The sequence below is a fragment of the Mesoplodon densirostris genome, chromosome 17 (genome assembly GCF_025265405.1).
Source record: "Mesoplodon densirostris isolate mMesDen1 chromosome 17, mMesDen1 primary haplotype, whole genome shotgun sequence".
Taxonomy (NCBI): Eukaryota; Metazoa; Chordata; class Mammalia; order Artiodactyla; family Ziphiidae; genus Mesoplodon; species Mesoplodon densirostris.
In genome coordinates, this window is record NC_082677.1 from 46789 (window position 1) to 74463 (window position 27675).

The 27675-nt window shown below is 49.8% G+C and overlaps 1 protein-coding gene across 1 annotated transcript; it reads left to right on the top strand.

The window, feature by feature from the left end:
- ATP12A (ATPase H+/K+ transporting non-gastric alpha2 subunit) lies at positions 1 to 27328 on the top strand. The gene is made up of 23 exons (XM_060080279.1): positions 1 to 245; positions 337 to 700; positions 3571 to 3630; positions 4407 to 4610; positions 5377 to 5490; positions 6656 to 6790; positions 6917 to 7034; positions 7295 to 7563; positions 8732 to 8930; positions 9066 to 9175; positions 10814 to 10948; positions 14268 to 14460; positions 16524 to 16699; positions 17408 to 17544; positions 20123 to 20273; positions 23317 to 23485; positions 23580 to 23734; positions 25116 to 25239; positions 25370 to 25515; positions 26160 to 26293; positions 26422 to 26523; positions 27123 to 27214; positions 27300 to 27328. The coding sequence occupies exons 1-23, from the start codon at positions 1 to 3 to the stop codon at positions 27326 to 27328; spliced, it is 3561 nt and encodes a 1186-aa protein (XP_059936262.1).
- The last annotated feature ends 347 nt before the right edge of the window (positions 27329 to 27675 follow it).

Genomic DNA, 27675 nt, shown 5'->3' on the forward strand with positions numbered 1-27675 from the left:
ATGAGGCTGGTGCGTGCAGCCGGGGCGCGAATGCGCGGGGCGGGCGGGCTTCGCGCGGCTCCCACCGCTGCGCGGAGACCCAGGGCTGCCAGCGTGAAGACGCGAAGCCAGACGCGGGGCGGGGGCCGCGGTTGTCCTGATTCGCAGGCGGCTCGGGGCTGGCGACTCCACCGGTGCGCTGTGGTCCTGAAGCCGCCCCGGCCTCTGAGGCCCAGGAGTTCAGTGGGCGCCCCCGCCGAGGAACGGCGCGCTGGCGTGTCCCGTGGGGACCAGTTACGAGGGAGACCCTGCCCTCCTGGGGCACCTTGTCTCGAGCCGGGGAAATAACTTGCCCAGCCCTGCGCGCGCCCAGCCAGCCCTTCACCCCGGAGCAGAGGAGGGAGAGGGCGCGGGGGGCGCTGTTCGAGGGGCGGGGAGGGAGCAGCTCCTGGGAGGAGGGGCCGGAGGGAGGGCGGCGCGTCTTCCCTGCAGGTCCCGCCGGGGAGGCCTCGGCTCCGCTTCGGAAAGCCCACCTCGGGCCAGCACCGCACCTGTGCTTCTCTTTCAGAAAACAGAAATTTACTCTGTGGAGCTCAGTGGAACCGGAGACATTGGGAAGACGGACAAGGGGCATGGCAAGAAGTTCGGGGGCCTGAAAATGAACTGCTTGGAACGCAAAACGCATCAGCCGAAAGAGGAGCTTAAGAAAGAACTCGATCTGGTCAGTTGAGCCAACAGGGTGCCCCTGAGCACTGCCCTCCCCGCTGAGACCTCGCCCCTATAACCCACCTCCCACAGAAGAAAATTCAGTCTCAAGAATTTGAAAAGCCCTGAGACTTGTTTCCTTGGTTTTTTTTTTTTTTTTTAATGGTGTGATAATATCTGCCCAGGGGTCAGGCCTCTGAAAGCTCCCTGCATTCAGGCTGTAGGCGCGCCCAGGTGGGACTCATTCAGAGGGGAGTCTCTGATTCCAGTCCCCACAGGCATGGATGGCCCAGACCGCTCTCCTTCCTGGCGGCTTCGCTGAGATGATACAAGCAGCCAGCTGCCACATTTTAGCTGATAAGATTGAACTATTTGAGGCAGAACCACCCCGGAGGAAAACCAAAAGCACTACACTTGCTAGGTTTCTGGGTATATTTGCCCCATGAGAAAGAATTTCAGCGGTAAGAGAGTTGGGCTTGGCTTCAGACAACCTTAGGCTCAGCTGAGGTCCAGTTCTCCGTGGCTGATCTGTGACTGGGAGCAAACTACTTAGCTTCGCTGAAGCTCCGTTTTCTTTAGGTAAAATGGGAAATAAACAATTTTTGTGGGTCTGTCGGGAAAAGTGAGATAAGAATGAGAGTGTTCTTAATGGAAGTGTTTTGTGGACGTGCAACCCTGTTTCTAGTAAAGCTGGCTGCCCCGGAAAAGAGCTGCCCTAGAACTGAAAGGTGACACTGCATCTCGGGAATGCCAAAGGGGAAACTTCTACCCTGAGTCTGAGATTATGCTAGATTGACTGCACTTCACTGCAGACCTTAAAGCTGTGATTCTCTGAGCAGCTGGTAGTAGTGTGTGCTCATGTGTGCCGTAGAGCCGATTGTTAAACACTCAGGAAGTCCGCAAGCTGACTGATACTGTATTAGTAGCGTGAAGTGCGACTGGGGTGAGAAATCAGTAAATGCTACAAATCGGAGCTCTTTATTTATTTTTCCTGGAGAGCTCATTAAACAGCACGCACCACTAGGCATTTGTCCATGTATCTTCTGATGACACTTAAGACCACAGCCCTGGAACGGGACTGACCTGAATTGAAATCCCAGTTTGACTGAAATTCAGTTCCCTGTTTTGAAAAATTGGAATTAAAAACGGCACCTACCTCTTAGCGTTGTTAAGAGGGTTACAGGGAAAGCAGGAGAAAGACTGAGAGAGTCACTCTTATTTCCTACGTATCTCTAGCAGTTAGGGGTGAAGACATAACTCGCCTTACTTGAAATTGCTAATTATAACATGAATATATATCCATTGTATCATATGCCTGTAAATTACAATGAGAACCTCCCTTGAGATTGGAGCATTCTGTGAAGATGTATAATACACAAAAATAATTTCCATAGTATTGGCCAAAGTGTTCCCTTGCTTCCTTGCTCAGATACATCTTTCTTTCCCTCTTTTTTCACAGCCTTCTCACCAGAATCCTATAATTTGTGACTGCGTACTTGGATGCCCTTGCATCCCGACCCCTCCAGCAAGTTAGAACCTTGATGAGAACTATAGCATCCCTGGCTTCTGAAGACAGAGGCGGGTAGTGACTCAAGCCTGAGCCACCTGGTGCTGCCCTGTCCCAGCAGAGTTCACTCCCGCACCCTGCCCTGCTCTCATCCCCAGAGCTGGGCTAGCAGGAGACGATAGTGTAGTAGAGCCCCTTAAAGTCTGAGGTCCATCCATGAAACCAACAGCTCTAATCATCCTTTAACTTTTCTCTGCCCAGGACTTGGTGTCCTGTGCACAGAACTGTGTCTTGGTCCTTTGACTCGCCAGCAATGTCATATTCAGTTGATACTGGTACAGTGAAGGAATGAGCAAAGGCAGATCTGGCTGAGGAGAGAACAAAAAGTCTCTTTTGTTACATGAATCTTTTTTTGCATATACTTGAGAAAAGAGATACGTTCTGGTACCAGTCACGGTATAAATTTTTGTTTCAGACAATCAGAGTTTTAGAATCCTGAATGCTGGATTTTCTAGGTGGGGTGAGGAACACTTAGCTCCTGGGTTTTCTGCCACAAGAAGAGGCTTCTAGTCCTTTAGCCCAGAGATTCTCAAAGGGAGAGGAGAGGGGGACTTTGCTCCCCAGGGAACATTCAGCAATGTCTGGAGACATTTATGGTTATCACTTCTTAAGGGAGGGCGCCGGTGGCTAGAAGCCTCCACAACGGAGTTACTGGCCCAAAATGTCAATAATGCCAAGGTTGAGAAACTCTGCTTTAGCCTAATGATTCTGTGGCAAAATTAGCAAGTGTGGGCCCCTCCGTCCTCGGCCAGTATTTATTTGGCAGGTTTTTAATCTGAGGGCTTCCCTGACGGTGAACTGAGTCTCAAGTACTGGAATAAGGAAAGGCATGCTTCTCTCTACCAGACCGCCTGCCCAGTGAGGGCTGCATGGGTAACAGCTGTCAGGACATGAAATGGCTTGGCACTGCTCATAGCCCTCCGTGGATCCCACAGTTCAGGTCTGAGTTAAGTATCCAGATCACTGGTGCCTGGACAACAGGTGTGCTAGGATTTGCATGTGCCGGAGACCAGACTGAGGTGAAATGCATTGCTTTGCTCAGAAAAGCTAAGGACAGCTACTTTGTGGTAAACGGCAAGTTAAGTCTGAACTATTCAGGGATGGCCAGAAAATCCCCTGGCCAGTGACCTCTCCTGCAGCGAGGTTCTCTTCTCTCACTGCAGTAGCCCCTGGGACAAAGGTTCCTTCTTTTCCTCCCACACTCCCTGGCCCCTCTGCCTTCCTCAGTGCTACTCCCAGCTTTCATGGGCTTGTCAAGGCTTAGGGTTTGAGTCTTGTAATTATCTAATTCACTCTGTTCTTCTTTTCATGGGCTTCAGGATGACCACAAACTCAGCAATGAGGAACTGGAAACAAAATATGGTACAAACATCATTACGGTAAGTCATCAGAGAACAAGGGGAGAGAATCCCGGGACTGTGCTCAGCGTTTGTAGAAAAGAATGAGTGACCTAAAGCTGCAGCTTTGGGAATGCCAGCCACCCACATGCCCACCATGTGAGACGGCTGGTTCCCCTCAGGCTGTCTGAACCACAGCCCTGGCCAAGCCCTCTGTTGAGCTGTGTGCTTGGTCACAGACAGTTCTTTGACTGTGACCGCAGCGAAGCTGTGGTGACCCCAGGAAGGTTTGGATGCTTCCTCGTTGTCATGGTCAGGGGTTGCTTTTAAACCCTGTGCCCAGGACGTATTAGGGTCTTATCAAGGCCTCCTCCGGAAAGGGACAAGGCTGCAGGGCACACCATGTGCCTCATAAAATCTCCCACTGCAGAAGTAGGGCTTTCTTCTGTGAATTAGAATCTCAAATCTCAAAAGTTTTGGTGTCTTAACATCAGGAGATTTGGGTGCACCTGTTCAAGTCAACAAGAATACCTGCGGTGTGAGGAGCAGGCGATGCCTGGGTTTCAGGAGTTCGCAGTGGGCGGGAGAGGCAGATGTGTAGGAAAGCGCTCAGCAGCCACGCTGCTCCCCGAGGCGGCATGTGAGAGGCCAAAGGGCAGGCTGAGGGAATGGCGGAGTCTGACAGGCGAGGCTCCCTGGGTGGTGCAGTGATTGAGTTGGGACATAGTAACCCCTACGCACCCTCTGCAGAAATGTGACATCCAACCCAAGGGGGGAGAAACGTCTGATTTCTGTTTCTTTTGGCTCTGCTTTCTCAGGGTCTCTCCAGCACCCGGGCTGCTGAGCTCCTGGCTCGGGATGGACCCAACACCCTCACCCCGCCCAAGGAAACCCCGGAGATTATCAAGTTCCTCAAGCAGATGGTGGGGGGCTTCTCCATCCTCCTGTGGATAGGAGCCATCCTGTGCTGGATTGCGTACGGGATTCAGTACTCCAACGATAAGTCCTCTTCCCTGGACAATGTAAGGCCCTGGGGCTCCTCCTGGGTTTGCTGGTAACGGGGCGGGGGGCGGGAGGGGTCAGCACCATGACGCAAGGGTAGAGCATTGGGCTGGGGTCAGGGGTCCAGCACTGATCAGTCACCACATGAGTTTGAGAAAATCAGTCATTTTCCCAAGTGTAAAACAGAAATTATGTCTGACTTTCTGGTGTCTCAGAGGCAGTATGAGCATGAATTTTTAAGAGAGAGAGAGAAACACAAAAGTTCCTACGTGGAAAAAAAAATTCGATATCCACGTGAAGTGTTTTGGGGCTTTCTCTCCTCAAAGCTAATTCTCTCCCTTTACTGTGGAGAGCTTCTGTGCCTGCTGATAACGGAGGGCTGAAACACAAAACTGTTTCTGCCGCCATGATGCCCGAGAGAAGGAAGCCAGATGCGAAAGGCCGCATACTGCACGATTCCATTGTTGTGAAATGTTCAGAGCAGACCCGCCCTGGATTCAGAAAGCAGATCAGTCAGTGGCTGCCAGGGCTGGGCTGGAGTGGGGAATGATGGCCAGTGGGCTCAAGGGGACTTACTGGGATGATGGATTGTGGTGATTGTTGCACAACTGTGTACCTTATTAACGATCACTTAATTATATACTTCAAGTGTGTAAATTGTGTGGCGTGAAATTACACCAGGACACTACTGCCATCTCTCTCACTGGCCATGGAGCACCCTGGCCCTAGGATCTGGCTCATTCCTGATGCTTGTTTTTCTGATTGATGCCTGTCCTCCTCACCCAGGTGTACCTGGGCTCCGTGCTTGCCGTGGTGGTTGTTTTAACCGGGGTCTTTGCCTATTACCAAGAGGCGAAAAGCACCAACATCATGGCCAGCTTCCGCCAGATGATTCCACAGGTGGGTGTGGCACCCACTGTGGTGTCTGCGAGACTTGAGATAAGCGAGCATCAGGCTGGGGGGGTGGAGGAGCTTGGAGGCCTGGGCCCCCTCCCTGCTGCCTGCAAAGTGACCTAATCTCTGTGGAGCCCCTGTTTCTTCCCAGGGTTTTGAGATGATCAGCGAGATAAGATGGAGAAAAGTGCTTAGTCGAGAGCAAAGTGCGACAGGAACAGGAGTCGTTGCACAGCATCTCCTGTGGCTGCTCCTCAGCGCTGGTGAACTGTTTAGACAAAAGCAGTTCAGGTGGTTCTGAGCAGGAACCAAGGAGGCCGACCTGGGATTCTTTTTTTTTTTTTTTTTTTTTGCGGTACGCGGGCCTCTCACTGCTGTGGCCTCTCCCGTTGCGGAGCACGGGTTCCGGACGCACAGGCTCAGCGGCCATGGCTCACGGGCCCAGCCGCTCCGCGGCATGTGGGATCCTCCCGGACTGGGGCACGAACCCGCGTCCCCTGCATCGGCAGGCGGACTCTCAACCACTGCGCCACCAGGGAAGCCCGACCTGGGATTCTTTCAGCCTCACCCTCTTTGCTCCCATTTCTGAGCCTCCCCGCATGTTGCCCCAAAGTGCTCTCGGTATGGGAGGCCCCCCCATCCCTCCGCCCACAGGAACCCAGGAGGGGTCCTCTAGGGAGACCGTGCACTGCTGTCAGCACGGTAGGAAAACCGCACCCTCGCTGGTCTGCAGACCTGCTGGACAGAGGGGACTCTGGCTGGGATCTTCTGTGCTAGGAAGTGGAGACCCTTCTCTTGCGCCATTAAAGTCTTCCCGACCTGAGCAAGATTGTTAAACCCTTTGGCTCAACCTTCAGCAGTCTTCCTGGACCTCCCAACAGGATCGTTCATCCTTAATGGACTCCCTTCCCGCCAGGCTCAGGGCTGTCGCTTTGCTGTACCCTCCCATGGTGGAATTGTCGGTGTCGAAGAATATCTCCCTGAGCTCCTACTCAAGAAAAAATAGTTCTTAGGGTCTTCAGGCCCCAAGTAAAAGTCTTTGTCTCATTTTCTGCTGTTCTGACAGCTGCGGGCCCTTGCGCCTCCCTTCCTGAGGTTTGGGGAGGGTGCAGGAGGGCCAGCATCGTTCCAGGAGGGAATCTGAGGCCTGGGTCATGGTTTTCTTTCGCAGCAAGCTCTTGTCATTCGAGATTCAGAGAAGAAGACAGTTCCTGCAGACCAGCTGGTGGTGGGGGATATAGTGGAGATTAAAGGAGGAGACCAGATCCCCGCGGACGTCAGGTTGCTGTCTGCTCAGGGCTGTAAGGTGAGCGGCACAGGCACCCCAAGGGTCGTGCTCGTGACCAGCTGGCTTGCTGTGGCCTTTCCAGGTCTCGGCGTAACTGGGGAAGGGACAAGGTGCCTGACCCTGAGCGTGTTTCAAAACTTCTAGGTAGACAACTCATCTCTCACTGGGGAGTCTGAGCCCCAGCCCCGCTCCTGTGAGTTTACCCATGACAACCCCCTGGAGACAAAGAATATCAGCTTCTTCTCCACAACCTGTCTGGAAGGTAAGTCCAGCTGCTTGCAGGACCGCATGTTCAGCTCATAGCACTTCTCCGTCTGCAGGCTTTGTTTTCCTCTCTTTACCATCACTTGCTGCAAAGCTTCTCCAAGAGAAAACGTGGAATTGAAGAACCTAGAGAGCTGGTGTTTGGCCTTAGTAATGTCATGTGCTGACTGGCCACGCAAGCCACCAAAGAGAGGTCTGTGAGGCCGTGGTCGCTCCTAGCTGAGGACCCCTGGAATAAAATGTCTGCTCCACCTGTAGGCACAGCGACCGGCATGGTCATCAACACGGGTGACCGCACCGTCATTGGGCAGATCGCCTCACTGGCCTCGGGAGTCCAGAACTCGAAGACGCCCATTGGCATCGAGATCGAGCACTTTGTTCACATCGTGGCAGGCGTGGCGGTCTCCATCGGCGTCCTTTTCTTCATCATTGCGGTGTCCATGAAGTATCATGTCCTGGACTCCATCATCTTCCTCATTGGCATCATTGTGGCCAATGTGCCTGAGGGTCTCCTGGCCACTGTCACTGTGAGTCCGCTCTACTAGTGGTCGCACCCTGACCCTGCTAACATGCCATTCTGCTGTGCTGGGTGAGCACCCGCCACGGCTGAGTCTGCTCCATCAGGGGCAGCCTGGTACATTCTGAACAGACTGTTTCTTAGAGGGATAAACAGAATTGCAATTTGTTAATATCTGAATGCATTGTCCTTGGAAACTTATATTTTCATCTTCAGGAGATCTGTCTGCAGATCCCTTAAGATCTAGATAAGACAGTCTTGAACCACCATTTGCAGATTTTCTAGAAGCCGGATACCTTCCCCCACATTTCCACTGTCCTTAAAAGGAAAACAAACCAACCAACTAACAAACAAACTCCTTTGGCAGTTTCTACAGCTGAGGGACTTGAGCACACTTTTTACCTCACTTCTCTTCCCTCTCAGACTCCCACAGACACACACAAATGCCTTCTGTGTGTTTCTGCAGAATTGTTCAGCCCTTTCCTGTGCTTACGTCCAGGTTCAGCTTTGGTTCTCCCTGCTTAGCTCACCCTTGAACAAGGCCCTTCTCTGCGGTGCGGGCCCCACAGGCGGGGAAGAGGGCTTTGTATCTTCAGTTCTGTGTGAAGGTGGCCTGGCGCCATCCTGAGCAAAGACAGAAGTTTTTGATTCCAGGTCTCCTCTGACTCCAGCAGAGAGTAATTTGACAGAATTGGAGGCAAACAGAACCCTTTGAGATCTGCAGGGTTCAGAGAGAGGGAAGAATGTTTAAATATGGAGCTCTTAAAGTGACACAAATGCTTCTTGATTCCCCAAAGCAACAAGGTAGCCCTTTGGGACAAGCCCTTTGGCAAATAGCTGTGGAAGTCTGTCTTACGCGTTCTTGCTTGTGAATGACGGCCAAGGTCCCCTTTGTAATTACACGTGACTTGCCTGGCTCTGCGACCTGTGGGTGCCTTAGGATCATTTTCCTCAAGGAGCAAAGGGACAAAAGAGTGTTCCACATTTAATAGAAGAAAGGACTGTGGCATATCCATGTGTAGGGCTTTATATGCTTTCTCAGTCACTGGGGCTGATGCCACTTTACTGCATCTGTAACCATACCTGACACTAGTCCAGCTCTACCTGTTTCTACATTATCGAACCCGAGTTCAAAAGGGTGGTTTTTCTCCAAGCTTCTCCCTCTCTCCTCCGTCTAGGTGGCTCTGTCACTGACAGCAAAACGAATGGCCAAGAAGAACTGCCTGGTGAAGAGCCTAGAGGCCGTGGAGACCCTTGGTTCCACCTCCATCATCTGCTCAGACAAGACGGGGACCCTGACCCAGAACAGGATGACCGTGGCCCATCTGTGGTTCGACAACCAGGTCTTCGTGGCGGACACTAGCGAAGACCATTCGAGTGAGTCTTCGGGCGCCTCCAGCCTGGCCGTGCGCTGCAGGCCCAGCAGAGAGGCTGGTCTGCGGCCTTGGGGTGAACAGTGCTGTTCGTGGGTGCGAGCCCAGCTCCCTTGGCATCCACTCTTCTTCCTTCCAGATCAAGTCTTTGATCAAAGCTCTGCAACCTGGGCCTCCCTGTCAAAGATCATAACGCTGTGTAACCGCGCTGAGTTCAGACCAGGACAGGAGAGCATCCCCATCATGAAGGTGAAGGCCCTGCTCACGGTCTCAGTTGCAGCCAGAGCCAAGTCACTTTCTCTGTTCTGATCTGGTGTTTGACTTAATCTCTCCAGCTGGGTAGGGTTTATACTGTAAGAGCAAGTCTAATCACAACACCTGTAGAAAAGTTTTTTCGCTGTAACTAGCTTCGAGAAATCTGAAAGTTCTCAGAATATTCAGTTGGGCCTTTAGAAAATTCTGTCTCTTTCCAGAAAATGAATGTGCCTTTAAGTTACTTTCCTAACTTCTTTATCAGCTAAGAAGATACAATCAAAGGTTACTTATTACATAAATGCCATTCACTGATGTTTAAAATGTAATCGGCTAGAAATAGCAGGAGGGGTCTTAGAGCGGTTTTCCTCTGGGCTGCCTGGAGTGCTTCTCTAATTGCAACATACGAAACCTCTCTCTCTCCTCCCCTGCTTTCCTCCCTCTCCCTCTCCGGAGTCACTGAATCTGTGTCTTCCTGGCTTTTCTGTTTGCCATCTGTTTCCTTCATTGACTCTTATAGTTTTTGTTTGCTTTTCTTTATCAGCCAGCTCATTAATTCTCCTTTTGGCCAATCACTTCTCTGTATCTTTCAAGTCCTTATCTCCAGTTCTAATTTCTCACCCAAATTCCATGCATCTCCAGCTAGCTGTGTGTGTTTCCACTTGGAGGTTTTGCATGGTAGACACTCAACATATTATACTTGTCACCTTCCACCTGTACCCAAACTTGCTCCAAATTAATATCTTATCCCCAATTTTCTATTTTTCTATGCTGTAACCATTTTACTTGTCATCCTTTTGAAAGTCATCTTTAACTGACTCCTTCCCAAATATCTAGTGAGTCAACAAGGCCTGTTACTCTTGTTTCAGAACATCCAACTTTACGTTTCTGTTATCACTAATACCTTGCATTGGAACAAGTGTACCAACCTCTTAATTGGCCTCCGTGATTCTGGTTTATCCCTCCCCCGTCTTTCTTGCATGCCACTAATTTTCCTTAAATACTTCATTAGTTACATGGACTACTTCATCTGACTTTGCTCAAAAACTTTCCATGCTTCTCTATTTTCTGCTTCTCGAGTGTGGGTCTCAGTGCTTTTGCCTTTTGGGGTTCTTTACATCTGCCACATCCGCCGTGTCCACCTGTGCTTCAGCACTCATGATAGAGTTTCCCCACCACGTGCCTTCCTTCAAGGCTTTCTGGTTTCCAGAAGGCTTTCTTCTGCTCCTCTCTCTGTAGGTAACCCACCTGTCTTTCTTTCTCTCTTTTTTTTTTTCTTTTGCGGCTTGCGGGATCTTAGTTCCCTGACCAGGGATTGAACCCGGGCCCTGGCAGTGAAAGCGCCAAGTCCTAACCACTGGACCGCCAGGGAACTCCCCCCACCTGTCTTTCAAGATCTAGTTCCTCACTGCTTTTTTCATGAAAACTTTCTGCTCTCAGGGCTCTCACTTTTCTGAACTCCCCTAATGCCAGCAGGTGGCGCCCTGCAGTTAACAGTCCTAAGACGGTCACCAGTTGTGCGGTAGTTGTTTCTCTCTCCAGTAGATAGTAAGCTTAGGTAACGTGTTGGTTCGTTGCAAATGATCAGAGAAGAACCAGATTATGTGCTGCAACTATTTATCTCTTGATTTGCAGAAAATTGTGGTTGGAGATGCCTCAGAAACTGCTCTTTTGAAATTCTCAGAGGTCATTTTGGGTAATGTGATGGAAATTAGAAAAAGAAACCGCAAAGTAGCCGAAATACCTTTTAACTCGACCAACAAATTTCAGGTTAGTTTTTCGTCACAACTGAATCTTTATCATCACTAGAACAGCATTTCCACCTGTGTAAGTATCCTTTGGTTAATATGTATTGTGAGTGACACTTGACTTCAAAAATAGTCCTCAGAGATGCAGGGCCTGGACGTCTGGTAAACCCAGAACAGGTTTCCCTGCAGTAAGTATAGAAAAAGAACGGTGAAGGTCCTGCCCTCCCCACGCATGATCTGTCTGTGTGACATGCACACTCACATGCACACAGACGCACCAGCACCCGCACTGGGTAACTTTGGCCAAGGAGGGGCCACGGCCACACCCCAAAGGACGAGAGAAGGGTGGGGCGTGGGGAGAAGCAGCGCTGCCCCGCGTCTGTGTCGCGCACTTTACGTGCTTTGTCTCATTTAATCCTCATGATAAGCCTGTGAGGTAGGACCAAGTGACCCCAACTGAAGGGTGAGGAAACAAGCCTTAGAAAGCGCTGAGGTGACAGAGTCACACAAGCATCTAAGTGGCACAAGCAGTTTTCACACCTCTGACTCCTGAGTCTATGCTTTTTCTACCACAACACAGAGTCTGGGCAGTTCAGTTCAGGCCATGTTGGTAAGCCTTGCCCTTTGTGAAGACCAGTGAGCACCAGCCATACTGCTTTCCCGTTCTGCCCCGCAGGCAGTGCATAGGGATCTCCCCTCCCCTGTGGCTCAGGAAGAGAACGGCGATCCTTGCCTAGTTGTCACCCCTCATGCCAGGGTTGCCCAGCAGTCATGTTAGGACAACGAACAGTTTCTAGCCCAAGGTGCTGGCAGAGGTGGGAGTCCCTGTAGACTCCAGAGCTGAGAGTGGGGCATCGTGACGTGGTCTTTGCATAACAGTAATTTATATAAATAGGATAACCATGTTTGTGTGCAAGTTTCTGGTGATAACCCACACATTTTCTTTTTTTTTTTCTTAATTAATTATTTATATTTGGCTGTGTTGGGTCTTCGTTGCTGTGCGCGGGCTTTCTCTAGTTGCGGCGAGCGGGGGCTACTCTTCGTTGTGGTGCTTGGGCTTCTCATTGCAGTGGCTTCTCTTGTTGTGGAGCTCGGGCTCTAGGCACGCGGGCTCAGTAGTTGTGGCTCGCGGGCTCTGGAGCGCAGGCTCAGTAGTTGTGGCGCACGGGCTTAGTTGCTCTACAGCGTGTGGGATCTTCCCGGATCAGGGCTCGAACCCGTGTCCCCTGCATTGGCAGGTGGATTGTTAACCACTGCGCCACCAGGAAATCCCACCCACCCACACATTTTCTTTGGAAGGAATTAAGGACTGGAAAATAACTGTGGAGCAAAGATCTTTGTGGATGATTGAACAGTAAAAAATCATGGTTACCAAAACAGACAACTAATAAAATGTATGATGTAAAATGTAGAGGAAATCAGATTTCTGTTCAAAAACATAGTGAAAATAGAATGAGTAGCAATTCTAAAATAATAATTGTAACCATAGCTATCGTGCTAATTTCCACACTTCTCACAACAGTTTTTTTAGGCAGTAGAGAAGGAGGAAACAGGACATAGCCAGCAGGGGCCAGAGCCAGGGCTCAGGCAGACCCAGGGGACCATGCTCCTAGGACTAGGCAGGATGGCCTTCCAACCATGAACGAGACTCAGAGTCCCCCCGGGGCTCCGTCTCCTCCAGGGAAGGCTTCCTCGTCATGTGAGATGTGAGGAAAAGTGGGTCCTGTGAGGCCTCGTGTACAGAATGTTGAGGGAGAAGTGGGCTCCCCAGCATTGGTCTAGAAAGGAGAGGGTCCTTCAGAAGAGGCCACGGAGCCTCTGGGAAGCTATTAGTGTCATTTTATATCCACACACGAGCAACACTCGGCACTAAGCAAGGTGGTTGGGTGTCATGACCTTGGAGGGTCTCTGGGGCATCGTTCAACCCAAGGAAACAAAGTGGACAGTCTTAGAATAGCAGTTCCCCAAACGGAGACTGGTCCATTCAAATATTTTCCATAGTTTATGGCAAATTGGAAAATTAGGACAATATTTTATAAAATTTTATATAGAGATGAAGGTATTGAATTTAGAAGATTATCCTTTATGTCCTGCATGGTTAGAGCAGGGACTCTGGGGCCTGCTGGCCAGAATTCAGGTCCCACCTCTGCCTCCTGCTAGCGGTCACTGAAGTCTCTGCACCTCAGATTCCTCCCTTGTAAAAGACAGTAATAATGGTACCCATGGCCATAGTTTTGAGGGTAGTTTTGAGAATTAAATGAGTCCATTTAATTTCGGGGCACTCAGAACAGTGTACACAATAAAAGTATTTATTATTCCTACTTTAAATGTTAAAATGCCCCACCTTTCAGAAAATGATAATGACAGTAGATGGAGGTTTTGGGTTTGGTTGGTTAGTTGGTTTTTTTAATGTCGGTACTTGGCCATGTGAAAAAAGCTGCAACCTTACGTTTGCCCTCTATGGTTTTGGTTTTTTTTTTGTACTCATCTCTGATATCCACAAGTCTATAAACGACTGGTTTAGAATCAACTGGTAGACCCCAAATGATAGAATTTTTCTTTGTAACCTACTCATTCTCTCCCAAACACTCCAGCTTCCTAAAATTCTTTCCAGGGCTTAGAAGGGTACGTGGTATAAAATAGGGTCTAGACTTAGCCACTTTATTATTGTCTATAAATTTTTTCACAGTTTTCCCGATTATCTTATTAGGGTGCATCTAGAAGTAGAATTGTGAGGTCAAAGGGTAATGATGATGAAGTTGTGATTCTTGTTACTTAGCTGTCCCCCCGGAGGCCTGTGCATGAGAGCCCGTCCTCACAGCCCTCGCGTCCTCTGTCACATCCAGGCAGTGACGCTGCCCACGTGCCTGACTGAGTGCAGGACGGCTCGGGTCTGCGGGGAGGGCAGTCGAGGCAGGAGGTGAGACAAGGCGGCGCCCAGCCCTCTGACCCCACGGTCGCCCCAGGAGATGGTGTTCAACGCAGAAGGTTTCACAGGATGACAGCGCACCTGGCCTCCCTAAAGCATCCAGTTTCTGTTTGAGAGACAGGCTGAGTTTCCCTCTGCGAGACACCCTGATTCAAATTCAGGGTGTCCCCCTGGGCTGGGATGGAGTCTAGCTCTCTGCATATTGCTTGGGCACAAAGTAGAAAGGACAGAATGCGCCTGCAGAGAGCACTGCTTCTTTATATATCAAGGACCAGTAGCCAACAGAGAAAGGGGTGTTTTTAATCTTGTCGTGGTGCTCATTTACAGATCTGTCCAGTTCAGGCCCTTAGTAGTAAAGACGGTGTCATTGCCCGATGCCACACTGAACATGCTCGACCCCTTTCCCCCGCAGCTCTCCATACACGAGACAGACGACCCCAGTGACAAGCGTTTCCTCGTGGTGATGAAAGGGGCCCCCGAGCGGGTCCTGGAGAAGTGCAGCACCATCATGGTCAACGGCCAGGAGCAGCCTCTGGACGGGAGCACGGCCAAGGCCTTCCACACGGCGTACATGGAGCTGGGCGGCCTGGGGGAGCGCGTGCTGGGTGAGCAGAACCCTGATCCCGCTCGTGAGGCCCGCGGCTCTCTGCCGGCCTCCGGCACACGAGGACACAGGCCTGTGATGTAGTGGAGTAGCTCTGGCGTCCACTTGAGTCATAAAGGAGAAATGGTCAATGTACAAGAGACACCGTGTGACGGATAGTGTGCGGGGCGGTCCCGTCCAGATCGGGGAAATCTGGGAAGTTACTGTGGGACGGGTTGCATTTCATTCTGGACCTTGAGTGAGGGAGCTTGAAGGGAGGTGGGGAGCGCGCTCACACAGAGGGAGCCTCGTGGGCCAGAGCACAGTGGTGGGAACGGACGGAGTGGCACACGCCTTGTCGCGGCTGCAGGTGGACGAGGTACCACGGTCCTGGGAAACAGGGCTAGAAGGCTCGTGTGGAGGTCGGCTTGCAGCGCCCTTCTTGGCGGGGACAGGAGCAGAGTGGGTCTCAGCAGGAGGTGCTGCCCTCACTCAGGCGAAAAGGGATTTGATCCCAGACAATGGGAACGTGAAGGTCACATACAGAGACTTTGTGGAGGCAGAATTGGTAAGACTTAGCAGCTAATTAGAGGGGAAAAGTAAGTTTAAAAAAATGTTGAGGGGCTGCCCTGCTGGCGCAGTGGTTGAGAGTCTGCCTGCCAATGCTGGGGACACGGGTTCGTGCCCCGGTCCGGGAAGATCCCACATGCCACGGAGCGGCTGGGCCTGTGAGCCATGGCCGCTGAGCCTGCGCGTCCGGAGCCTGTGCTCCGCAACAGGAGAGGCCACAACAGTGAGAGGCCCATGTACTGCAAAAAAAAAAAAAAAAATGTTGAAGTTTCCCATTGAGCAGTTAGGGAAAACGTACAGCCAGTAACTGAGAGAAGGGGGCGTTAGAGGTGGAAGGAACCTTAGAAGCACAGCCACCGTGGCAGAAGCCTGTCAGTGGCAACGTAAGGGGTATCACAGGACATGTTCTGCTGGGAGAATCGGGGGCCGATGAAACAGCAGCTCTGAACTACAGGGTGATGGATGGGTTCAAGGTAGCAGAAGTTCATACTGACGATAAGGCTCATTAAACATGGTGAAAGCTCTTGCCAGTAGAGATGGAATCTGTGGAATGTGTGTTTCTAAAGGACATTTGAGTCTGTAAAGCAAATAAAATACATAAATGAGTTGATAATGCTTGAAGCGTGCCCCACAGCACCAAGTAGTCTTTCAAGGCAGGATTGCTGCCCGTCTGAGTTGCTCTAGGACCCTCACGTATGACCTTTCCCTCACACGTGATTAAAGGCTGAGCATCATGCCCTTCCCCTGATGCCCCAGTTCCTTCCCTGGTTTGTGCAGGAGCACGTGCTGTTTTCTCTGCCGAAAAGGGCCTTCCCACCGCCCGTCCTCCCTTCTTTCCCCGGAAGACCTCCGGCTCCTTGCTCAAGAGTGAGCTCACATGACCTCCTTGGCGAAGTCTTTCGTGTTCTCAGGGGGCAGAGCGTAGCCCTGCTCTGTGATGCTCACCACGCTCCAGGCTCTTCATCTCTTTGTGTCTGTCCCCCACTAAACGGCAACCTCTTGAGAAGTAAAGGCTCTCCACTTCTGGGCTTTCTGTTTCCAGAACATAACAGAGAACCGAATGGGCACAGAGTAAATTATTTTGGGATGAAACATGTCTTTCCTAAAAACAACATGTGTTATGGAACTGAAGGAATTAAACAGTTCTGGTTAAACTCTAGGGCTTCCCTGGTAGCACAGTGGTTGAGAGTCCGCCTGCCAATGCAGGGGACACGGGTTCGTGCCCCAGTCTGGGAAGATCCCACATGCCGCGGAGCGGCTGGGCCCGTGAGCCATGGCCACTGAGCCTGCACGTCCAGAGCCTGTGCTCCGCAACGGGAGAGGCCACAACAGTGAGAGGCCCACATACCGAAAAAAAAAAAAAAAAAAACCTCTAAAGTATTGGTAAAATACAAAGGACTGAGAGTGTATGAAAATGTTCCTTCTTTCTTTCATTCATTTTTCTTTTTTGTTCCTTCTTTCTTGTGTCATTTCTTATCCTAGTTTCATTGACTCCCAAATTTATACCCATTTCAGGTTTCTGTCATCTCTACCTGCCAGCAGACGAGTTTCCAGCCTCCTATTCATTTGATGTAGACACAATGAACTTTCCTACTTCCAACTTCTGTTTTGTGGGCCTCTTATCGATGATCGACCCGCCTCGGTCCACCGTCCCTGATGCAGTCACCAAGTGCCGGAGTGCAGGGATCAAGGTGGGACTTACACATTCCTGAATTAACAAGTCCTCCATCGATGTTGGATCCCTTTCTAGGAACATTTGTCATGGGAGAGTCAGTATTTAGGTCTCTTCAACTAAATGTCATTAATTCCCCTTTTTTTAGTCTCCACTTACACTGTACTAAGATTTCAGTAACTGTCCCATAAAAGCAAAGTGATTGTGTCTGTGTGGAATAAACCACAAGAGTAACTGCAGCGAGCAGAAAGCTGTGTCCCTGTGCCATGAGGTGGTCACATCTTGCCCTATACTGTGATAGACAGTAAGGTTTTATTACTTAATCTCGAGGTCTAGCTTCCATACTCCATTTCCCTCATGATATAAAAGCCAAAATATTAATTCCATTACCGTGTAAATTCCAAGGCTGTGGAGCATCATGAAGCTGCCCAAGGAGACATCCTGTCAGCCCTTTCACAGATAAAGTTATGTCCAAAGGAAAGGCTGGATGTCAGAGGATGAAATGTAAGAAGCTTAGGAGCAAGGGTAGATCTAGTGGGATCAGTGTGCCCTTCAAAGACAGCTGTTTCTTTGACCTAAAGATCAAGGACGGCTCATTAGGGCAAACCATAGTCATCCCTAGCCGTGCTGTACGGGGCCATGGTGGAGCAGACGATACTGAGTTTTCCCTGCTTGGGTACCTGAGTCCCTCACCGTCCACGTGCCCTTCTCATTGTTTATGTTCTAGATCATCATGGTTACAGGCGATCATCCAATCACAGCCAAAGCTATTGCCAAGAGTGTAGGTATCATTTCCGCCAACAATGAGACAGTGGAAGACATTGCAAAACGCCTCAATGTTGCTGTGGAGCAGGTTAACAAGCGGTGAGCTCGGAACCCACCCAGCAGAACTCACGTTCTTAGCCACGGGGCCCTGTTGCCTCTAAAGAGCCCCTTCCTGGCAGACGTCCTCTCGGGGTTATGCGAGGCTGCTTTACTCTATAGTGTATGTATCCATTCCTTCCTCAGAATTTCATTGAGCACCGGACATGTGCCAGGCATGGTACTGATACCATGAGGGTTACCTGTATGCATGTCTTGTGTGAAATTTCAACCCAATGAAGTAGATCTGAAAGCTTCAGTGCCTAACTTAGCATGAAGAAACTGAAGCAAAGACTTTACAGGAAATTACCAGCCACTGATGCAGTTGTAGAATCAAGAATATTGAAAACACTTTGCGTTCCACGTGCCCTCCTAGTCTGCATCTTGCGTATTTATTCCATTGGCTTCATAATGTGTAGCTATGGAAACATACTTCTCTTTACTTTTTACTTGGTAGTAAATAGAATGGAAGCTTTGTAAGGAAAGACTTTTTCTTGTGTCTCCTGATTCTTTAAATCATGTTCATCCTTTAGTCCAGTCATCTGTCCATTTATTCTGTATTCTTTCAACACATAATTGTTGAGTGCCTAGTGTGTACCAGGCTCTGTGCCAGACACTAGAGCTATAGCACAAACAGACCAGACACTCTCCCCACACTTGGGGAGCTTTCCATTGAGCCAGAGGGGAAGAAAAATAAATTAATTGTGATGTGGTAAGTTCAGTGAAGGGCACACAGGGACAAAGGAGCTGGCAGTGGGAGCCTGGACTGTTGATCATTTAAGTGAGTCAAAGGCTCCAAAGTCTTAGTTTGAAAATTAGTGTCATTGGCTTTATTATACTTTCACGCATGTGGGGAAAAAAGGGAAAAACCAAAGAACCTCTTCTAGTTTACCCAAGCATTTATGCCTTTCAGGAACACAGAGCTGTCAGGTAGTGACTTACTACCAGGGCAACAAATTACCAGTTAAAACAACCAAACAGTTGAACAGCCTATGGGCACAGCAGCAATATCTGAAATCTAAGGGTCTTCCACTGCTCCTTTGTGTCAATAGCATTCATCTATGAAGACAGGTTTGGAGCTTTTGTTTATCTGTTTCGATTTTTTTTTTTTTTTTTTGCGTTACGCAGGCCTCTCACTGTTATGGCCTCTCCCATTGCGGAGCACAGGCTCCAGACGCGCAGGCCCAGCGGCCATGGCTCACGGGCCCAGCCGCTCCGCGGCATGTGGGATCTTCCCGGACCGGGGCACGAACCCATGTCCCCCTGCATCAGCAGGCGGACTCTCAACCACTGCGCCACCAGGGAAACCCCTGTTTACTTTTTTATTTATTTATTTTTGGCTGCATTCGGTCTTCGTTGCTGTGCATGGGCTTTCTCTAGTTGTGGCAAGCAGGGGCTACTCTGTTGCGGTGCGTGGGCTTCTCATTGCGGTGGCTTCTCGTTGCGGGTCACGGGCTCTAGGGGTGCGGGCTTCAGTAGTTGTGGCTCGCGGGCTCTAGAGCGCAGGCGCAGTAGTTGTGGCGCACGGGCTTAGTTGCTCCGCGGCATGTGGGATCTTCCCAGACCAGGGCTCGAACCCATGTCCCCTGCACTGGCAGGCAGATTCTTAACCACTGTGCCACCAGGGAAGCCCCATATATATACATTTTCTTACCAGAATATAGGAAGACCTGTAGTTTGAGTCAAGTGCTAGAATTCCAATATTTAGCACTGATAGGAAAGAACAGACCTAAAAAAAAAGAAAAAAAGCTCAGAACTTTAAGAATGAAAAAGGCATGCAGTGTTTTGTACTTAAGGACGTTTAAGCTGAGATTAGAAGGCTGAAATGTGGAGTGTTCGCCAGGGGAAGGGAAGTCGACGTAGCAGGACGTGTGAGGCCTTTGCATGGAGAGTCCGGGGGCTCAGAACTGAGAAGCACAGTGGGCTGCGGGCAAGAGTCAGAGGGGACAGACAGCACGGGCTGCACCCAGCCCTGCAGACCGAGCAGGGATTCCGGGGTCTGCTCAAAGCACAGTGGAAGCCTCGGGAGAGTGTTCACAGGGGACAGCACAGTCAGATCTGCACACTCAGTAGTTTCTAGAACCTCACTTTTATAGTCAGCAGATAAAAGCTTTCCTCAAAGAAGACCTCAATAAACTTTTCTCCCTGCATAGCTCGTGGCATAGCAGACACTATAAATAGGAAATAAACAACACTAAAGAATTGTTACCCATGTGTTCAGGCGTACGCTGGATTCTAGGACCCAAAACGTACAAACAGGCAGGTTTTTTTACCCTCCTTTTACTTGTTGAGTAAAGCATTGCCCCAGGAAGTACCACCTCTCACACATTCCTGGAAGGAAATGGCTAACTGGCTTTTTCCTACTGTTGAGTGACGCAAGGAAATGCCTTATTTGTCAGCCTTAGTTCACTGTCTTGAAATGAGACCAAAGTATCCCCAGTACTCACACGCCTGGTTATCCCACCAGAGGACTAGGTGTCAGGACTTTGGGTTCCAGGTAAGATCAAAGAGGTTCAGCCCACCTCCCGCCCAGAACAGTGTTTCAACCTTGGGCCTCAGCCCGTTCCTGCTGCCCTTCTAGGGACGCTAAGGCCGCTGTGGTGACCGGCACGGAGCTGAAGGACATGAGCCCGGCGCAGCTGGACGAGCTCTTGGCCAACCACTCGGAGATCGTCTTTGCCCGGACGTCCCCCCAGCAGAAGCTGATCATTGTGGAGGGCTGTCAGAGGCAGGTGGGTGGATGCAGCGCCAGGGGAACCTTCCAGGTCTGTCACCATCCTGCGGGGACATGCAGCGCTGAGCGCTGGGCCCCCATCCTCACCACCCCACATCTCCACCCATCGGGGCTGGCCCTCTGCTCACTTTGGGGCCTTGCTGCAGGCTCCCCAAGGGCCTTGCAAGGGGGAAGTTTGGAGCTATGGGGGATGTGAGTGGACGCAGAACAGAAAGGGCAAAGCCATAAGACAGGGTACCCACTGTCGCCTGCACACACACTGGGTTTTTTCCTTCCAGTTGTGTCGAGATATAATTGACACACAGCACTGTATACGTTTAAGGTCTGCAGCATAGTGATCTGACTTGCATATGTCATGAAATGATTATCACAGTAAGTTTAATGAACAGCTGTCTCATATAGATACAAAATTAAAGAAAAGGAAAATCAATTTTTTTCCTGTGATGGGGACTCAGGATGAATTCTCAACAGCTTTTCTGTAATGTTGTAATGTTACATCCCCAGCACTCCTTGTAACTGGGAGTTGGTACCTTTGACCCCCTTCCTCCAATTCCACCTCCCCTCACCCCCCACCTCTGGTAACCACAAATCTGATCTCTTTTTTTATGTGTTTGTTTGTTTGTTGGTTTTTACGTATAATTGAGCTACAACACTGTTAGTTCCTGGTGTGCAACATAATGATTTGATATTTCTTTAAAATTCAAAATGATCACAACAATTAATTCAATTACCACCTGTCACCTTACAAAGATATTACATATTGACTGTGTCTCCATGCTGTACATTTCACCCCTGCGACTCATTTATTTTGTAACTGAAAGTGTGTCTTCATCCCCCATGCTTGTTTCACTCAACACCCCCACCGTCCCCTCTGGCAACCACCTGTTCTCTGTATCTATGACTGTTTCTGTTTTGTCATGTTTGTTCATTTGTTTTGTAGATTCCACATATAAGTAAAATCATACGCTACCTGTCTTTCTCTGACTTATGTCACTGAGCATAACACCCTCTAGGTCCATCCACGTTGTTGCAACTGACAAGATTTCATTCCTTTTTTTAATGGCTGAGTAACATATTTACACACTACATCCTCTTTATCCATTCACCTATTCATGGGCATTTGGGTTCCTTCCATATCTTGACTATTGTAAATAATACTGCAGTGAACATCGGGGTGCATGTATCTTATCTAATTGGTGCTTTTGTTTTCTTCAGAAAAATACCCAGAAGTGGAATTGCTGGATCCACTGGTAGTTCTATCTTTAAATTTCTGAGGAACTTCCATACTGATTTCCACAGTGTCTGCACCAATTTACAGTCCCATCAACAGTGCACAAGGGTTCCCTTTCTTCCATATCCTCGCCAGCACTTGCTATTGGTTGTCTTTTTTTTTTTAAGTCTTTATTGAATTTGTTACAATATTGCTTCTGTTTTATGTTTTGGTTTTTTGGCCACGAGACACGTGGGATCTTGCTTCCCAAACCAGGGATCGAACCTGCACCCCGTGCATTGGAAGGCGAAGCCTTAACCACTGGACTGCCAGGGAAGTCCTTGGTTGTCATTTTGATAATAGCCATTCTCACAGGTGTGAGATGGTACATCATTGTGGCTTTGATTTGCATTTTCCTTATGGTTAGTGGTATGGAGCATCTTTTCATGTGCCTGTTGACCACCTGTATATCTTCTTTGCAGAAACGTCTATTCAGGTTCTCTGCCCATTTTTTAATTGGATTTTTTACTTTTTTAATGTCAGGTTGTATGAGCTCTTTGTATAGTTTGGATATTAACCCCTTGTTGGATATATCATTTGCAAATATCTTCTCCCATTCAGTAGGTTGCCTTTTTGTTTTGCCGATAATTGCCTTTGCTGTGCAAAAGCTTTCTGGTTTGATATAGTCCCACTTGTTCACTTTTGCTCTTGTTTCCCCTACCTGAGAAGAGAGATCCAAAAAAATATTGCTAAGACTGATGTCAAAGGTGTACTGCCTATGTATCCTTCTAGGAGTTGTACAGTTTCATATCTTATATTTACATTTAAGTCTTTAATCCATTTTGAGTTTATTTTTGTATATGGTGTGAGAAAGTGGTCCAGTTTCACTCTGCATGTAGCTGTCCAGTGTTCCCAACATCATATAGTAAAGAGGCTGTCTTTCCTCCATTGTATATTCTTGCCTCATTTGTTGTAGATTAATTGCCCACATTAGTGTGGGTTTGTTTCTGGGCTTTCTGTTCTGTTCCAATGAACCATGTGTCTGTTTTTTGTGCCAGTACCATACTGTTTTGATTACTGTAGCTTTGTGGTATAGTTTGAAATCAGGCAGTGTGAAACCTCCAGCTTTGGTGTTTTTTCTCAAGATTGTTTTGCCTATTTGGGGTCTTTTGTGGTTCCATACACATTTTATAATTACTTATTCTACTTCTGTGAAAAATGCCATTGATATTTTGATAGAGATGGCATTGAGTCTGTAGATTGCCTTGGGTAGTATGGTCATTTTAACAATATTATTCCAATCCAGGAACACAGTTCATCTTTTTATCTGTTTGTGTCATCTTCAGTATCTTTCATCAGTGTCTTATAGTTTTCTGAGTACAGGTCTTTTACCTCCTCAGTTAAATGTATTCCTAGGTATTTCATTCTTTTTGATGCGATTGTGAGTGGGATTGTTTTCTTCATTTCTCCCGGGAGCTCGTTTTTAGTGTATAGAAATGCAACAGATTTCTATTTACTAATTTTGTATCTATTAGTTCTAATAGTTTTCTGGTGGAGTCTAGGATTTTCTTTGCTTAGTCTCAGGTCATCTGCAAACAGTGACAGTTTCACTTCTTCCTTTCCAATTTGGATTCACATTGGTTTTATTTATTCACACACATCTTGTTTGGAGCTTGTTGCTCTTGCTTCTGGGATTTCCTGTCTTAATCTTTCCCCCCAAACCCAAAGCGGGCCTTCATTTTGGCTCTGGCTGACCTTGCAGCCTCAAGACAAAGGGAGTGGGTGGGCCCTGCCCAGGCTGCTCACTCACCTCCTCTTGGTGTCCCCACAGGATGCTATTGTCGCTGTGACAGGGGACGGAGTTAACGACTCCCCGGCTCTAAAGAAGGCAGACATCGGGATCGCCATGGGGATAACGGGTTCTGATGCAGCCAAAAGTGCAGCCGACATGGTCTTGCTGGATGACAACTTCGCGTCCATCGTCACAGGGGTGGAGGAAGGTGAGTGGGGTCTCAAGGGGTCTTAGCGAGGGCTGGGGCCACCTGCGAAATCAGAAGCGAGTCCTATAAGGAGAAACGTAACGTCTTTGCCTAGGTCGCCTGATCTTTGACAACCTAAAGAAGACTATCGCATACACCCTGACCAAGAACATCGCTGAGCTCTGCCCCTTTCTGATCTACATCATTGCTGGGCTTCCCCTGCCCATTGGCACCATTACTATCTTGTTCATCGACCTGGGCACAGACATAGTAAGTAGCCCTAAAGGGAACAACAGCGTCTGATAACTTCCCCAGGTGATGGAAACTTCAGAGTCATTACCTTCAAGAGCAAGAGATGCACTAAATCAATGCTTCTCAGACCTCGATGTGATGGGGCCTGAAGTTCTGCATTTCTGACAAGCTCTTAAGTGCTGCCGAGTCTGCTGGTCTGCCAACCACACTTCAAAGCAAAGGACTAGAGAGATCTGTCAAATGTTTGAAAATTAAAACCACTGCACTCCATATAAGAACTTTTCAAGACATAAGTTCTTCACCATTCCGAAAAAGCATGCCATTGGTCAGTTTCAGCTCACATGCCTCCCTTTTCTTTTGAGAAGATGCAGATGTCACCACAGTGGTCCCTGTCCTGCTGGGGGCCCCGTGGCTGAAGTGATAACCCACAGCCGCCCCTTGTTAAGGAAAAGAATCTGTGACCTGGAAGCCCCTCACCAAACACAGTAAGAAGTAGCCATGATTACCACTCTGTAAAGCTGCACACTGACCTACAGTAACGTCACCTAAACCCTCCCCCCTTCTCGGACGAATCCCTTTAAGAAAGCTTCGTGGCAGTTATTCCCGTGGCTCTGGCTTACACAGGTGACAGACAGCGAGCAGAACTCATAGCCCTGCAAGTTGCCGCCTCCCCCCTGGTCTCATGGGACAACTGCAGGGCACCCTCCACGCTGCAGGGGGCTGGGGGTATCTTTACCTTAGTGGGGAGCTGGGGCCCCAGAGCCTGCAGTCAGATCACTTTCCAGGCCGTTGAAGTTGGCTCATTTTCTCCATTCTAGTGGTTCTTCCAGGCATCACCGGGGAACTGGTTAGAAATGCAGATTCTCTGGGGCTTCCCTGGTGGCACAGTGGTTGAGAGTCCGTCTGCCAATGCAGGAGACACGGGTTCGTGCCCCGGTCTGGGAAGATCCCACATGCCGCAGAGCGGCTGGGCTTGTGAGTCATGGCCGCTGAGCCTACAGGTCCAGAGCCTGTGCTCCGCAACAGGAGAGGCCACAACAGTGAGAGGCCTGCATACCGCAAAAAAAAAAAAAAAAAAAAAAAATGCAGATTCTCTGCCCTCCAGCGGGGAGGACCTGTGCGAGAACCACTGGTCAGCGGCGGGGCGAAGCGGGAGAGGACACAAGGAGAGGCAAGTGCTTCATCACCAGTGTTGTTTAGAGCTGGAGGCACAAGGCGATGATCAGAGGCCGACTGTTTCTTAAATTCTCTACAGACGACAACGCACCCCGTGGCCTGCACCCTGGAGAGACCAGTTCCCTAACCCCACTGCCACGCCCCGGGCCCTGGCTGTGCTGCCACTGTCCCCTTCTGTTATGGTGTTTCAGGGCCGGGCCTCACGGGGTCTCTCTCCCTCTAGATTCCCTCCATCGCCCTGGCTTATGAGAAAGCTGAAAGTGACATTATGAACAGGAAGCCTCGCCACAAGAAGAAGGACAGACTGGTGAACAAGCCACTTGCTGTGTACTCCTACCTGCACATTGGTGCGAGCAGGGGCCTCCCAGAGAATTCTTTTCGCCTTGTGGGGCGGGGTTGGGACGTGAGGAGGAGCCCAGAGGAGAATGAGGGCGGGGCACTTCTGAAGTCATTACAGAACCTCTTCTGTTCTTTCAGGCCTCATGCAGGCCCTGGGAGCTTTTCTTGTGTATTTCACTGTGTATGCACAGGAAGGTTTTCGACCCAGCACTCTCCTTAACCTCCGGGTGGAATGGGAAAAGGGCTACGTGAACGACTTGGAAGACAGCTACGGACAGCAATGGGTAAGGGACTTCCCTGGTGGTGCAGTGGTTGAGAGTCCGCCTGCCGATGCAGGGTTCACGGGTTTGTGCCCCTGTCCGGGAAGATCCCACATGCCGCAGAGCCGCTGGGCCTGTGAGCCATGGCCGCTGGGCCTGCAGGTCCGGAGCCTGTGCTCCGCAACAGGAGAGGCCACAGCAGTGAGAGGGCGGCGTACCGCAAAAAAAAAAAAAAAAAAAAAAGAATGGGCAAGGGCGTGGCCTCCAGCAGTGTCCTCCCGGGAGGGCCGTAAGGGGACAGAGCACGTGACAGCTTTCTCGGTTAACAGGGCTTGTGGGCCCCTTGGTCACAGCGGTTTGCCTCTGTCAGGGCTCAGCTCATCTCTCGAGTTAGGTGCCTAGAGCTCACCTTTTCACATTAGCTTTGCGATAGGTGTGTAAGAGTAACCAGCCAACATTGCCACGGTTGGGCCAAATCCATTAAGTTAGCATCTTTTCCTACTCACCAGGTTAAAGGGAAGAAAGGTTTCTTTCCAAACACAAGGAGCTGATCCTCCCTCAGTCTGGGTGAGGGGGAGAGAGAGCAGAGGCTTACAGAAGTGCACTGATGCCTCCCTGAAGTTTCCATCTGGGCCCTCATGGTCTTCTCTTTCTCTGGCCATTGACAGACGAGCTACCAGAGGAAATACCTAGAATGGACAGGCTACACAGCATTCTTTGTTGGCATCATGATCCAGCAAATAGCAGATCTGATCATCAGGAAAACCCGGAGGAATTCCATCTTCCAGCAGGGTCTCTTCAGGTACTGCCGACATCCACCCTCATGGTTCAGCCTGGGCCTTTGCTGCTGGGATGATGAGGCGTTGAATGTGCTGGGTGTGCGGGGCTGGGCCTGGGAGTTCAGAATCTCTTCGCTTTTGTGTCTTACAGAAATAAAGTCATCTGGGTGGGGATTGCCTCGCAGGTTATCATCGCGCTAATCCTCTCCTATGGCCTCGGGAGTATCGTGGCCCTGAACTTCACGATGCTCCGGTGAGGTTCCCTTCAACAGTGGGGAGAGGGCTTCCCTGGTGGCGCAGTGGTTGAGAGTCCACCTGCCGATGCAGGGGACACGGGTTCGTGCCCCGGGCCGGGAAGATCCCACATGCCGCAGAGCGACTGGGCCCGTGAGCCATGGCCGCTGAGCCTGCGCGTCCGGAGCCTGTGCTCCGCAACGGGAGAGGCCGCAGCGGTGAGAGGCCCGTGTCCGGGAGGGAGGAGTGAGCCCCGATCTGCTGTCACGGCCTAAATAATCACTAGGGTTCCAGAGACTCTTTCCCCTCAAGTCTTTCAAAAGAGGTAAAATGGAACCGGTTGTATATCAGTCTGAGTCTTTGACCTGCTAGTTTTTTTCAGAAGAGGAGGTGGGTTTTCCATTCCTCACCATCCCGTCTCTACCCTCGTCCGGCAGACCACTTCCCAGGCGGGCGCTGTTTCTAGTGGTCACAGTCCAGTGTGGTTTTACGCTGTGTGACACAGTGGAGTCGTTCTCTCCAGTGAGGCAGGGAAGTGAACGAGAAGCTCGGCCGCCTGTGGGGCGGGCCCCCCTCTGGGTGCGTGGGTCTCACCTCCCTCCCTCTGCCCCCTGCCAGGCCTCAGTACTGGTTCGTGGCTGTACCACACGCTGTTCTGATCTGGGTGTATGATGAGGTGCGGAAACTTGCCATCAGACTCTACCCTGGAAGTAAGTAGTAGTGTGATTTGGGGGACTCTTGTCTAGTGCAGCAGACTCCCCTCCGTTTCTAGCTCACTGTTTTCTACCTCTATAGGCTGGTGGGATAAGAACATGTACTATTAAGACCACCTTACTTCCCGAGCCCCCAGCTGCACGTCAGAATGTTCTTCATCTTCCGGCCGCCAGCTGGGCGATTGCAGCCGTGGGGACATCGTCAGAACGCGTTTAAGAAATGACAGAACTGTAGGAAAGATACTCAGTAATGTTTTGTAATTTAAAGCGGAGATTTAACTGTTTATACATGATTTTAATTTATATATCTATCTCGTTATTTTAAAATATGTGAATTTCAAGGTAACGGTGTAGGGACGCATGGCATGTTTATATGTATATAAAGGTCACTCGTGTTAAATAATCTCGGGTAATCCAGACATCTGCTGGGGTCTCGCTGTCCCTTAATTCTAGACAGG